This window comes from Phalacrocorax aristotelis, chromosome 3, assembly GCF_949628215.1.
Source record: "Phalacrocorax aristotelis chromosome 3, bGulAri2.1, whole genome shotgun sequence".
Lineage (NCBI taxonomy): Eukaryota > Metazoa > Chordata > Aves > Suliformes > Phalacrocoracidae > Phalacrocorax > Phalacrocorax aristotelis.
Window position 1 is genome coordinate 127,812,227 of NC_134278.1, and position 14,539 is coordinate 127,826,765.

Here is a 14,539-nt window from a genome sequence, read left to right on the forward strand (position 1 = left end):
TAATACTGGTATAATACTATTACCAAGCTAATTCTGCTTCCATGACACTGTACAAGGGAAAATATTCAAAGGTTCCATGCAACTACAATTCTTGCTAGAGCTACTTCTGCTACTGAGGCTGAATCACGACAGCCTGTCAAACTAGTTAAAATAAAAATACTCACCAAACTAGTTATTATTCCAAAAGCTAATTGAGTAATACTTAATATGTATTTTATGAAAGTTCAGTTGCAATCAAATTGCAATGACACTCTGGAGCTTATAATTTAAGATCTAAAAAGACAGTGCTCATTTCGTAGCAGTAAGGCTTTCTAAATAACTGAAAGCACTTGAAAAATGGAAGGAATACACTTCAGTGCTTGACTTCCTTATACAGAGCCAAACTGTTCCTTTTCCGGGTGCCACAGAAGATGTAGTTACTCCAAAGCAGATATTCTGGCATAACTGCATATTTTACAGCAAAGCTAGAAAGAGCTTGCAAATGCCACAGATTCCAGCAGCGATGTGTATGTCCACCCATGCACCTGCTGCTAACTTCGAGTTCTTATCTTCTGACAGACATTTCAGTTTTTAAAAGTATTTAACGGGACCCAGATTTCATCTACTAATTTCCAGGTATATTTCCTTTCTAACCAAATTTTCCTATCTCGTCTTTGGCCAAAACTTTCCAAAAAGATGTGATTCACAACTTTACACCTCCGATATAAATATGTGAATATATGAAAAATTTGTAAGTCTTATTAAAAAAATGTATTTGTGTTTACAAAACATTATGGCCTCTTCCATTTGGGCAGTATTTTACATGCATTAGAGGCGAAAGATGATCTATAATTGCACTTGTAAACAATCAAAGCCAGCACAATATAAGAAACAAGACTTGACTGCTGGTGCCTCTTTTTCTCTACGATGGCCTCAAAGTTAGACTGATGGCTCTCTGGGCTTCTTGCCAAAACCGCACACCAGATTGAAATAGAAAGAAGGGAAACAGGCAACCTGGGGTCCAAAATTTAATTCTGACCTTATGTATAAGCTCTATGGGAGGCTTGGACAAAGCAGAATGTTAATCTACCATATAAGGGGGGGGGGGGGGGGAGGGGGCCACAAGGAAACTAGAAAAAAAACTTATGAGACAAAGAATGTATAAAATCTCTATCGTGTGTATATTTTGGTATTTTGAAACTATCCTTCCTGAAAAATAATAAACTCTTCATGTATAAACGTTTTGTTATTCTCAGAAAGTAACTATTTAATGTGCCTTTCAGTTATACGTCCACAGCCCGCTTGCTTTCAGCATGAAATAAACTATATTTTTTATGCCTTTAACCCACTTTACTCAAGCCATGGACATTTCTGTTTCATACATTTATGGGTTTATGGATCTCATTAACTCTGAAATATGGATAGCATATCAGAAAGCAGATTTGAAAGTGAAGGCTGAAAAGTTCTCTTCATTCATCAGAAGAACAGGCTCTCGTTACATTTTCTCTCATACTTCAGAGTGGAAGTTAAGGTTTCTTCTGCTAAAACATATTTGCTAATGGAGTCCTTTGCAGAAACAGAGCAATTTTTTATCAAATCAGTGGTCTTCACAGAACAGTTTACAAGGAGTAAACATTTTTTTCCTCCATTTAAAATTATAATACAGCGTTAAGTCCAAAATTGCAACTGAGCAACCATTTTCATAACAGGTTACCGATGCTGACTATGTTTAACACGACTGGCTTGAAAGCTCTGTTATTAAGTTGTTTCTAGGGATCACATTTAACTTCTCAGTGGAGAAGGAAAAAATATGATAAAGAGATTAAACTATTCCTCTGCTTTCCTACTATAAACCCATATATTAATTAGCTAGTACTCGTGTAATTCGTTGCAGTTGGATCCTTCAATTTTAAACACAAATACCAAGAAAATTAAGCTGTTAAGTACCTATTGACACCCTATTCACTAGCTATTAAAATAACCGCATCACTCAATTTTGTAAAGCTACTAAACATAGTAATGAGTAAAAACAGTTTAAGCTATTCTGAGATGGAGTCTTGAAAATGAGATGCTTGAATAACAACGCATAGAAAGCTTGCTTTATTGTTATTATTTTCAGAACATTTATAGAAGATTTTCTGTTAGTTTAGTCTCCTGCCCTTCCAAGAGAAAATTCACAGGACATTAAGCTCACCTACACATCACATTTCAGAAGCACAGAAACAAGAAACGCCATTTTTTTACTCTTCCTGTGACAGTGAGATTAACCTCACACAAATCTTCAAATTGATCCTGGTGCTACCACAAAATTACAGGTGGCTTATATATGAACAAAAAGAAGCATTTTAATGGCAATTAATACAACATAACAGCCTCTCTTGATATAGCTTGACAAGTCAGAGATACGTAACAAGCTGAGAAGCAGCAACTATTTTCCACTGGGAGATCCAGGTCATCAAAACACAGGAAAGGAGGTTAGTTTGAAGGCAACAGGGGAACATTTTGAAACTGTTATTCACAACCTCAGAAGGGAAAGAGGCCAATATCTTTCCTCACTATTCTCTTTGGAGGGATTTATTCTGGCTCAAACTACTAGCAAAGGCACTACTGTGAATTTCAATCGAGTAAGACAAGGAAGTGCTCTACAAAATAGCCTGACAGAAAAATTTCAACTGCATCACATGAAGCTTTTGTTGTTTTTTTAGCACAGTAGAAGGCATTACACCTCAGTGCTTGATGCAACTTTGGAAAGTACCTGCCAATAGCACGCGTAAGTCAATTCCCACACCACACTGTCTGCCTCGGAGCGATCATGGTACAATGTTAGACCAGCTTCATGTTTCATGTACTTTTACATCAACAGCAGAAGAGCAGACAGTATCTGATTTGCCATAAGCTTTGTGGGAAGGTTACAAAATTTTGTGAACAACACATTAGTAGAATGGCTGCTGATAGGTAGTATACGTTGATTAGTATTACGTGTTTGGATGCAACACTCAGATTCATCATTTCATAGAACCACAACACAAATGAATCACACAGACATCTAATTCAAAGAGAATAAACTTCCAAGCGCTTTAGAAACTTAGATAGTAGTACCTGTAAGTGGCACCTGCAAACAAATTGTTTCAACCCCCCCCTCTTGTGCTTGGCTTCCTTTATGCTTTTACTGAGTGACTGCCACAACAGCCTTGACAAAATAATGATACCCTCAGCGTTAAGTGTAACTCTGTGTGCAATAATGTCTTTGACAGAAATAAATCCTACATTTTTGCTGTTTTCCATATTGCCTTTATCTCACTGCTTCCTTTTTGTTATGCAGATCTAACACTTGATCAGCTGCAGAACAAATTTGTGATGAATTCAGAAAAAATTGATAGAAGGCTGGACTTCATCTGTTACAACGAATCAAATAATGAAACTGGAATCGCACCAGGTTTTTTTATTTTGGTTCCTGTGCACTAGAAACCAATGGATAGCAACAGGAGTGGTTGATTTACCTTGCTATCAGCAAAAAAGTACTTTTAAAACTCTAACATGGAGTGTTCAACCTGATCGAGAATATATTGGAAATGTCAGATAGATTTTCAGAGTGAAAATGCATTAAGGTTCCAATCATTTCTAACCCTTTCCCCCTTACTTTTAAGTAAACCCACAACTCAGATATTGACATGTGCAGTCTGTGCCGTACACCGCTAATACTTTGAATAAAATCTCAAGCTATGAGATTGAAAATACCCTTGTGTAATCAGATATGCAAGAAGAACTATTTATATGGTTCTACTGCAATAACCATCTAGGAACCTGCTTTGCCACATGTGGATTCAAGAAGACAAGAAAGGAAATAAACAGATTTGCACGGAGTATATAAAAATTTATATTGGAATATAAATATTGGAATAGGTATATGTATGTTATATTATTGGCATATGTAGTATGGAATACACTTCTAGCTGGAAGTCTGGAAGCCAAGTCAGGAAGAAACCTGAGACTAATTCACTCACGCCAGGACTGCAAACACTAGAAAATGCCCTTTCCTTTTTTTTTTTTCCTATGATTAACAAATGTAAGCATTTACATGGACTGCAGCACATTAAAAGCCTATTTATTTTTTTAAATTTTCCCCAAAAATATTTACCCCAGAGTTACCACGAACATTTTGTATTACTCAATTATTTCAGTCCATACCTGCAAACCTGCCAGTTGAGCAGCTGACTTCCCTTTGAGGCAGAGAATGAGAGCCACAAATGCATTTAAATCCTCCAGAGAAAGGCTACTGACCTAAAACAGGTGAAAAAATAACACATTATCTGAAGGCTCTGAAGAGGAACTTTCTGAGAATTGGCTCCTCTTGCTCAAGCACAGCAAACTTAGATCAATGACCTCAAGAAGTTATGACCACCGTGAATGCATTGTCTAGGAGGAGACACTTAAAGGGAACAAAACACTTGCTTTCACAACTGAAATGAAGTGCATACCCCCATACCCATGTATCGTGTACATACATGGATCTCCACACACCAAACAGAATGACCGCCCTTCATGTATTCCCTTCTCCTCTTCCTTTGGAGTTTCTTAATAATAGGAAATGTCTTCATCTCCATGCCACTAAACACAGTAAAAAAATGAGATTTAAAAAAAAAATTGCTTTATAATCAAGACCCAGAATAAAAATAACCTCAATGAGGCACAGATGTGATGACCATTAGGACTTCTTTCAAAAGCTTCCATGGTTATCTGTTGGAAACTTTAAAAATAACCTAAAATATTTGTTACCTATTTAAAGCTAAATTTCAGGATTTAACAAAACATATTTGGATTCTTTTAGGTTTTTAGGTTACATATTGAAGTAGGAAGAACTCAAAACTGTAAGAAAACTAAACCTAAAAATGTTCAAGTGGGCAAACATAAAGGAACATTCTAGATTCATGTAAAAGATCACTCTAATACTTCTATCAGAAAAGGCAGAACAGGGGCATTTACTGTTGCCAAAAATGATTCCGAGATTCCGTAGGGGCACTTGCTCACCTCAGGAGAAAGACAGTGCCTCCAGAGCAGCTGGGCCGGTTCCCTGACAGTACCCTTCCAGTTCTGATCACCTGCTTCCTCTTATAAGAGCACTACAGATAATACATGTGCACCACTACCAAATATCTGTTACAAATGCTGAGGCTATAAAGATGGCTGTAGGTGAGATCCATAAAGCATTACAATTCTTTATCAATTGGAACCTGAGGGAAGGTTTCCCCTGCAAAGTGTGGAAATGTGCATTGTGGGCTTACGGTATAGTTAAAAGGCTTCCTAAAACTTTGCGTTGCCTTTCTTTTAACAGCTTGATTTTGGGGGAACGTTGTGTATCTCTCATTTCAATCCACTAAGAATTTCTATTAAGGCTATTGAAATAAAAAAGTGACAGAAAAAATGGAAAGAAATTAACAAAAAAGTATTGATGCAAATCAATAGAAAAAGAAAAAAAACACTAAGAAGCCATTTATAATTACTTCATTTATTTGCTTAGGAGGAATAATCCATTCTTTCCTCCTCAAGATAAAAATTATTCAACTTATTGAGAACTTATTTCTTTTTTTTAAATCAGCCCTTGCTGCTTATCCCACTGTGAGATACTTTGCCCTCTATGACTGTTAAAACTTGCGTAAAGCACAAGAACGTGAGGGGTATCAGAGAAGTTTTAAGCTTTCAGAATGCTCCTTGGTATTCATTAACTCCACCTGGCTGCTGAGATCTGATAATACTTTACCCCGTATTCCAAGTCAGGTGTCACCTTTGTGTAGACGGCAACGAGAGCTGTTCACTAACCCTGCACATTTTATACATTGCGGTAACAGGAAACGTGACTTTCAACTACGATTCTTAATACTTGCACAATTTTGTCCTAAAAGTAAGTCAAAGATTGCTTGTAAGTAGAACAAAGGAAATGCCCCCAACAGAGCAAATCAGCCGAAATGCTTATGAATGTCAAAACATTTATTTAGAGAAATATTTTATCCAGTAACCGCACTTGGTGAGTTAGCACACTTCCATTATCAGATTTCTTCCAAAACTGTAAGAGCTTGAAAGAGAAATTTCCCCTTTCTTTGGAGGCTCCACAATTTGATATTTGAACTCATTCACTCCTTTCCCTAACTTTAAAGGCAGACCTGGTTTTGTGGGTTTTTTTGTGTGCGTGGGTTTTTTTTGTTGTTGTTTTACTATTTTTGTGCTTAATTTGGAGGATATTTGAAAAAGTACCCTCACTGAGAAGATTACTCTTCAGATTGATACTTTCTGTATATAGTTAAGATTTGCTTATTGGAATTTTCTTCTCACTTACAAAAAAAGTGTCTGAAGTTTTCATTAAATACTTGCATATAAATCTTGAGGAAGCCAAATGGGTTGCTCTGTATGCTGGTTCCTGCAAAAACCTACGTTTTAGGTTAGATTAAACGAGAGGTAAGAAGTTTTTAAGAAGTTTATTTCTCCCTCATATGAGCTGAAGGAAATGTTGTCAGCCTGCTTCAAGGCAACCTACAATTACTCAACTTAAATCACCTTTGGGGTAACAATCCACCTTCCCTCTCAGAGACAAACGTTAAGGCTAAAGTGTAAAGACAAGAATTAGGCCACAGCCAGACAAGCATTGTTTTCTCAGCTATAAAACAAATGGAAGCAGTATGGCCAGCTCACAGCATGGCTGCTGACAGTCTTGCTCTCATGTTTTCCTCTCAAACACCCCAAGAAAACAAATGGACAGTATCAGAGAACTAACCAAAGTTTAAAACACTTCAGCAACGAAAAACATTTCAATCCAAGTCGATTCCCCAGTCTGGTTCACCGGGTAGATTGTGTCAGTGCAACTCAGAGGCGAAGGAGAATGAGGAAAACGGGACAGGTGCTGAGAAACTGGCACTGCCATGACAAACCTTCCGTCAAACTAAGCCCGTTGCATGATCTCTCTGTTGTTATTCTTGTTGAAAACATGAGCTGCAAAACTGTTTTCATCTGTTTTTAACATTAGCCATTGGATAGTAAGTTCTGACAACCATATCCCTAACAAGCGTTTCTCGTTTTAATAAAACGCTGTGATCAAGGCTCAATGAATGCACATTTTCTGTCCTGTTACTCCTCCTCTTAATCCCACGAAAGAAGCCCTTCTCAAATAATTTAGTAATCATGCTATGAAAGGATACACAGGATAGCAGAATAAATAAATGAAACAGTGAAAATAGATAAACAAATGAAACGATTTCATATCCAAATATGAAAAACACTTAAAGTATGTTTAAAGCTAAGTACACTATATGTGTCTTGCTGAATTGAAACCGCAATGCATGAAATGAGGTTAAATGAGTTTGATCTTCAAAAAACTTTCTATTTACATTCTGCCACAAAAAAAAAAAATTAAGAAATAAAAAGAGCTACATGGCTCATTTGTATAATACCCGTATGCACTTCCTCAGTGCATCATCCCAGTTTGAACAAACACACATGAAGGAAAAAGAAAGAAAAAGTCAGGGAGAACTTGTTTTCATTTATCACACACCAGTATAAATCTATTATTGAGAGAAGTCTGAAAAAGCAAAACAAAAGACAAAATACAGTCCCATGTAAGTAAAAGTGCAACAGAGCTTAACAGATTAGGTAAAGGCATTTATAGTTTTCTCATTCTCAGAGAGGAAAGTCTGCTTGTGAGATCAGCATTTGAAAGGTGGCAAGTACAGACATACTGTCGGTATTAAATACATATTAAATACCTAAGAGAAATGTAAACAATGAAGCAATATTATATTTAATTTTATTTAATCTTGTGTTCCTTTTTATTACAATTAAGGTAGTCTGCAGGCTGCCAAATGTTTGGAATTATAGCAGAACTGCTACCTAATGATCACCTATTACTCAGAATTTAATGAGAAGAGCCATATCCTCAGTTCTGGCTTGAAACAGAGTAGACTGACAAGATGGTGTGAAAAAGTAGTGAGAACTGACTAAATATTTATATCGCCTGTTTGCACAGCCTGCATAGTCACCTAGGGAAATGACTTCTTTTGATGACACAAAGGAAACAAAAAGAGAAGCTTTAATTTGCAAACAGGTCCCCAAAAGCAGGGGAAATCCCTCAGTTTATACTCTCTGTTAAACTGCCCAAGGGGCTTTGTCACGGGCATGTGAGAGTTATGATTAACTACGAAAAAAACCCAAGCGTTTCTTGAACAGGATGATGCATGTTAAATGGAGTAATTAAAAACACTGTAATGCAGTACTATTATATTTGATCAACTATGCCTACAGTAAAGATTAAGAGCAAAATCCAGCACAGGCTAGCAAGAAACAGTTTATTAGTCAATCACATCTATCAGGGTTGACAGCTGGAAAAAAAAAAGCAACCGTCCCAGTTACCTGCATCATAAGATAGGCCAGCAAGCAGCAGAATGCTGCAACAGGTGCTTCTAGAGCTTGGAGCTCTTCCATCCTGTCCTGAAGGTCAAAGCATGCCAGAAATGTGCTATACCGTTGCTTTTCCACGTCAGGTCCTTTGGCAAACCACAGTGTTTTCAAATTAGGTGTTCCACCTACAACAGAAATCCATTATTTTATCTTGGCAGCAACGAGATAAAACATGCCTACCTCATTACAATCTGAAAGGAAATAACTGATCTGCTCTTGGCACTCTTGCAAGGACCACATAGTTGAAAATAAAATGTATTTGACAAAAGTTGGCATTTGAAAAAAAATTAACAAAAGAATTAAGGCCTGTAATTTAAACAAATTGCATTGAACACAGGCATGTTTAAGCAGAGAGGACTGAATTCAATTGTTACAACAATATAGACAACTTTGAGACATCTGGCTTTTACCCTTTGCAAGAACAAAGTTTGCCTACAAGTGTGTGCTTTCCCTTGGGGATCCACAGCACTAAATGAGGTTAGCTTCATCATAAAACAGTGATTCAGCAGAAAACAACCATATCTGTTTCTTCTCTCTCTCCTAGAGCTAGCATTTTCAGGGCTCCTTGAAGGATCCTCACATTGCCTCCCTTATAAACACCTGTTTTAATGAACAAACCGGTCACCTGTGCCATTTGCTGGCAAACACGCATTCTCCACAAAATACTGTGCTGGTATGACCTCTTTGCAGTAGGTTCCAGTTTGGGAACATAAATCAAGGCTATCTGGTACTTTGCACTCCTTAGGCTACTGTATGAAACACTGCTGCAAACACACCCAAAAGAACTGTCGTCGGTCACGTATAATGTATCTTTCCACACTTTCTACAGTATCATTCACCCTGGTCTCTAAATCCTTAATATTTACCCCATGTTACCGTCTCCCAACTTGTGGCACCTGTGAACTAATGTCAGATTTGCTCCCCATTTAGATTATATTTAATCCATTAACAAAACAAACACTAAGGCATGTGAAATAACAGAACAGCTAACTGGTTACCCTAAGAACCCCAACTAAAGACAGAATCCTCCCATAAAGTACTGCTGCTTCTGTAGTTAAATAAAACAAAGTGTGAATTTTGGAAGTGGACTAATTAAGCTACATTTGGTAACAACTCTTCTTTTTGCATGACATGCAGCAGCTGTAGTCCAGTTAGGAACGCCTGGTGATAATAAATGGTTAAAGTGGCAAGGTGCTGAAATCTACGTAGACAATGTTTATTTAACCAAGAAAGCTCATTAACCAAATGGTACTAATTCTTTGGAGAGGGGAAAACTAGAAAAGTTTGTATTTTCTTTCTTCATGTCCCTGATAGATGTTTCTTTTACTATTTTTAAGACTAACTCTCCCATCAAAAGTTTTAACCATGTAAAGAACTGCCATCATACAATCTGTAAGTTCCTAACCTTATTTTGTAGGGAAATAATTATATTAAGAAAAACTATCAGTTGCTCGGCTGGAGTTGGAAATACAGGTTAGTGATAACACAAATAGTGGCCATAAGCAGGGCCAGTTACAGACAGCAAAATAAGACTCAGCCGACTGATTTTGATACTGGTAATTGCTGCCTTAAGAACAAAAGAGAACAGCAGAGACTGACTTCCAGAAAGAAAAGTAAAGATAACATGCATAAAACCAGAGCAAAGCCAACTTTTCCTACCGAGCAACTTGAATGCGAGATGATTTTTACATAGGTAAACTTGAATACTTTTTGTGGTTTCTGCTTTCCAGAACGTTCCTAATCAGCTGCATATGAAGAGATATGCCAAGAATCAGTTAAAAGAAAGTATTCTTCCCATCTGTTCAGTTTTTTTTAAATTTAATTGCATCCAGGGGTATACCTAATAATAGAAATCCTTCTTTCTGCAGAGTAAAACCATGAACGGCATCAATAATCAAGATTACATATCTATATTGAGAGAGCTCAACAAAAAATTCAAGACATCTCTTCCATAAACAGTTTCTTATACTTTCAGAAACAACATCTACTTGTGCCTGGGAAAAAAGAGGTACTGATGAATTATGAGTTATTTACTCTGGGAAAGAAAAATACGCTATCTCCTTTTGGAACATACCAACCAAAAGTGTTATTTTTCTGAAAGGATTTCTTCTACAAGTAATTAAATTCCATATCACACCCAAAAGCGATCCAGTCTATTAACCCCTAAATGAAAGATAAGTAAAACAAAGAAACTAATACACTGAACTTGAATGACTCTCCCATCTTGCCTCCAGTCAAGACACCTAAGATTCATATTCAGTAGACCCCCAAAACTGTTCTCTGCTCTAGTGACATCCTCACTACATACTTCGCAGCAATTAGAAAACATTCCGGAAAGAGAGAAATGTATGTGGATAGGGAGAAGATGTATTTTATTTTCTGAACATATCTAAATAGTTTTTAAATTAACGTTCAGAAAACCCCCAAACTGCGTAGCAAAAGGGACACAGAACAAAACTTACTTAAGTATATATAAACTGACACACCTTTACTGTAAAATTTAGCCATGAAAAAATTATCTATCCTACAGGGGTCGTAGGAACCACAAGTTCCTAGGAATTACAAAGAGAGACTCAAACACTGCATATGCTTATGGTTATTCTCACCATGCGCAAAACTGCGTGAAAACCGTATTCAGCACTATGTAAACCGTAGTCCCTGGGAACTCCAAGAGGAGCACCAAAAGACCTCTGTGGAGGTCAAGGGGTACTACTTGCCTAATGCAAAAATGGAGAACTGACGAGTTCAGAGAAAAAGCATTGACTGAATTATTCTTTTTCCTTTTCATTCACACATTTAAAGACATTGTCATATAGAAAGCATCACAATAAACAAAAGCACTTCAAGGGAATACATAAAGATTTATTTCAATTGTTTGACCTGGAGTAACTGATTTATGAATGTGCAATGCCCGTAAAAGTTGTAGAATGCATTGATACTATGATATCCTTGAACTCAAGGCTTATACAAAGGTGAGCCTCACATTCATACCAACTTAAAACATGTCACCATTCTGTATATAGATATCAATATATAATATTAACTGTTCGTCTATATTTGAAGTAATGACTATAGAAATTTCATTTTATAACACCAGCAATAGAACCTTGACACTTTGTTGTTGTACATGCTCACGTAAATACTGAGCAATAAAAATAAGTCTATAAAAACGTACTCACTAGGACCAACCAACAATAACTTGTCAACAACTGTGGCCAATTTTAAAAATGCCATAAACCCAAATGCCAATTAAATCTGACCATTAAAGAAGCACTCCAGAGACTGCATTTTGAACGCAAGCGTATTCATGATACACTCCTGTAAGATGCAATGATTTGAATACTGCAAGAACATCCAAACCCCTATGGTACGATGCTATAATATCCTACACATTTTCAGAAATGAAAAGCAAAATCCATACATTTCCAGTAAAGAACTTAAAACTTTCTCTGTTCCATATAAACTGCACACATATCAAATAGATCAGCTATGCTCACGAGATAAAGGTGTTAAACAGTATTTTCTTGGATCACAGATCTTCTAACAAAATTCATTTCTCAGAGGCATTTTTTATCAATCTAAGTGCTGCTCTGTCAATGTGTGGGAAACATCATGATCACATTCATTCAACTGAAAGGAAACATTCCAGAAGGGAGAGACAGACAGAGAATGCGAGCAAGCACAGATGCTAATGCAGAAGACTGTCTCTCAAGAAAAATACATATACATAATACACACTATATTTTAAATACATTTTAAGCTATCATCTTACAGCCTTTAGGATTCGATATTTCATTTTAAAAAAACAGCTAACATTCAATCTATCACCTGCAGCTTTTCAGATGCAAGACAGTTCTGTTTTATACACACAAAAACTCAGTGGGAATTCTACTTTTTGTTTTTTTAAGATCAGTGCGAAATTTGAAATATTTATCGTTATGTGCATTACAGTCCAAAGTTCATACCAAATATTCTTTCTTCAGCCTTTTTATCTAAATCAAATTCAGTAGAGCCAGGATTTCCCATATATTCTCAGTACGCTTCGAAAGCAGTTGTGATGATGAGGTTCTTTAAAAAAAAAATAAATAAAACAAAGAACCTTCCCAGATTAATTGCACCTATGATTTTTCAAATACTTTCTGGTAAGGTTTTTTCTCTTTTTTGAGTAACCTGATCTTGACTGACAGCTTTGAACCCTAACTTCCTATAACAACTTCTTTAAATTTAGCTCTAAATATGATCCCTGTCTGAAAAATGTGATGCGCTGTTGAGAACCTTATTTGGTGAATTAGAAAGTCATGCTGTGGAAAATAAAAGATGCATGAGCGAATGTAAGGCATACAAATATGGACTGCAAAAATTTTAGAAAAATATTTGTTCGCTGAAGGAATGACAACAGAACACTAAAAATAAAACAGCAGAAGTCCTCCTCCCCTTTTTTAATAGTCGGCTTGAACAGCCTTTCATTACTGAGTTAGTAAAGATTATGGCTGAGAAGATGCTGTTTTTATAAACTCCTCTTATGTAGTTGCTACAAACAAGCAAACACACAGAGTGATTTTAAATCCTGTTTATTGTCAACAAGAAGGTGGGTTCTATGTGTAGCATGTTTGCAGAGCAGTAGAACCAGACTACATGAGCTTAAGTGGATTCCTCTCCAGAAAGGGAAGAAGGTACTGTACTGTCTGGGCAAGAAAATTTCACAACAATAAATACAGTACATTCGCCACGCAAACTGAAATGTAACTACATAGGTATGGTTTATACTTCGCTGAGTTTTGTTTGCTTGTTTTACAAATGCATGTTTCCAGACCATTGTGTGCTGAAATAAAACAGTTGTACAGGACAGACAGATCAATTTTTGCCCTGCATATTCATATCCATTTGGAAAATTTCACAGTAATTTCATGCTATCATCAAGTCAATTAGATAATCACTCTCCTAATATTGTACCAGGGGTACTGGACAATGAAACCACTGTATATGAAATGAAACCTTGTTTGTACTTTGTCTATGTAACTCATTTCTTTCCAAACAGTTCCTTTCAAAAGGATTTTGAAAAGGCTGATATCTAAAGAGCAACTTGGTCTCCTTCATACCTGAATTTGAAGACTCTCTTTAAATATATGACTTTCAAATATAAGATAAACCTACAATTTTAGGGTACCTTAAAAGAAAATTTACTATAACTATAGTTATAGTACTACTATAGCAAATTAAAACCAAGTAGGTTCTAAAGCAATCCCTAGCCCCGCCCCGCCCACCTCCCCCCAGAAAAAGGTATGCATTTCAACTTCTTCTGAATCTGGATTTAGACCAGATCGTTACAGAAAGCTCTGGGTACTGAGGGAAGAGGCACTGGTGATTACTCTCAAAAAGCTGAGTGGTTAATATTTTTTCTTAACAAGATATCAATGGTATTGCATATCAATGGAACTATTCCATTTTACATGAAGACTAAAGAAACTGAGCTCCTGATCCATGTAAGAGCAGATGACTAGAGAGAGCGAGCTGTGAGAATAAAGACAGAGGGGTTATGACTACAATAGCATGGACAGATGAACAATCTTCCCTCTGAAATAACAACGTTGGTACAGTTCTGCTTACTTGCTATCCTAAAATTGCATTGTGTGACACAATTCAGTGATAAAGTGATAAGTGACATAGTCACTTTTCTCTATGTATCTCTATCTTTAATGTATATAATACTTTTTCATAAATTTAAACACATTGCTCATAACACTAATTTCATAAGAGTGTTCATAAATGTGTCCTTTGCCAAAGGAAAGATGATAGGAACACACAACACGCTTGATGCTGAAGACAGTAGAAATAGCTTCACAGAAACAGCCTAATTAGTTTTTTGCTGAAAGCTGGATTATCTTTTTTGGGTTGTTGCAGGTGATCTAAAAATGGCCCTTTTTTATATTCTCTGCCAGTCTTGTTAACACATTCTCTCAAAGAACTTAACAGAAGAATTTTAATATGGCCCTACACACCACTTATTCTGCCCTAGAGCAGTATTTAGAACCTCTAGGAAATTGTTTGCATTTTACAACTGATGTCTGAAATAGCACTGTGTTTAACAAGACAGTAATAACATGTAGCTCAAAGCTGA

General features: G+C 36.4%; 1 protein-coding gene across 7 annotated transcripts in view; it reads right to left on the reverse strand.

Annotated features, from left to right (window-relative positions):
* Positions 1 to 14,539, reverse strand: part of FAM120B (family with sequence similarity 120 member B) — a 55,881-nt gene that overhangs the window by 26,780 nt on the left and 14,562 nt on the right. For all 7 annotated transcript variants that reach the window (XM_075089550.1, XM_075089549.1, XM_075089553.1 and 4 more), the window contains 2 exons: positions 8,374 to 8,546; positions 4,168 to 4,260 (listed from right to left, as the gene is read on the reverse strand). In XM_075089550.1, the coding sequence (XP_074945651.1) occupies positions 4,168 to 4,260; positions 8,374 to 8,546 (266 nt within the window). The remainder of the gene's footprint in view (positions 1 to 4,167; positions 4,261 to 8,373; positions 8,547 to 14,539) is intronic.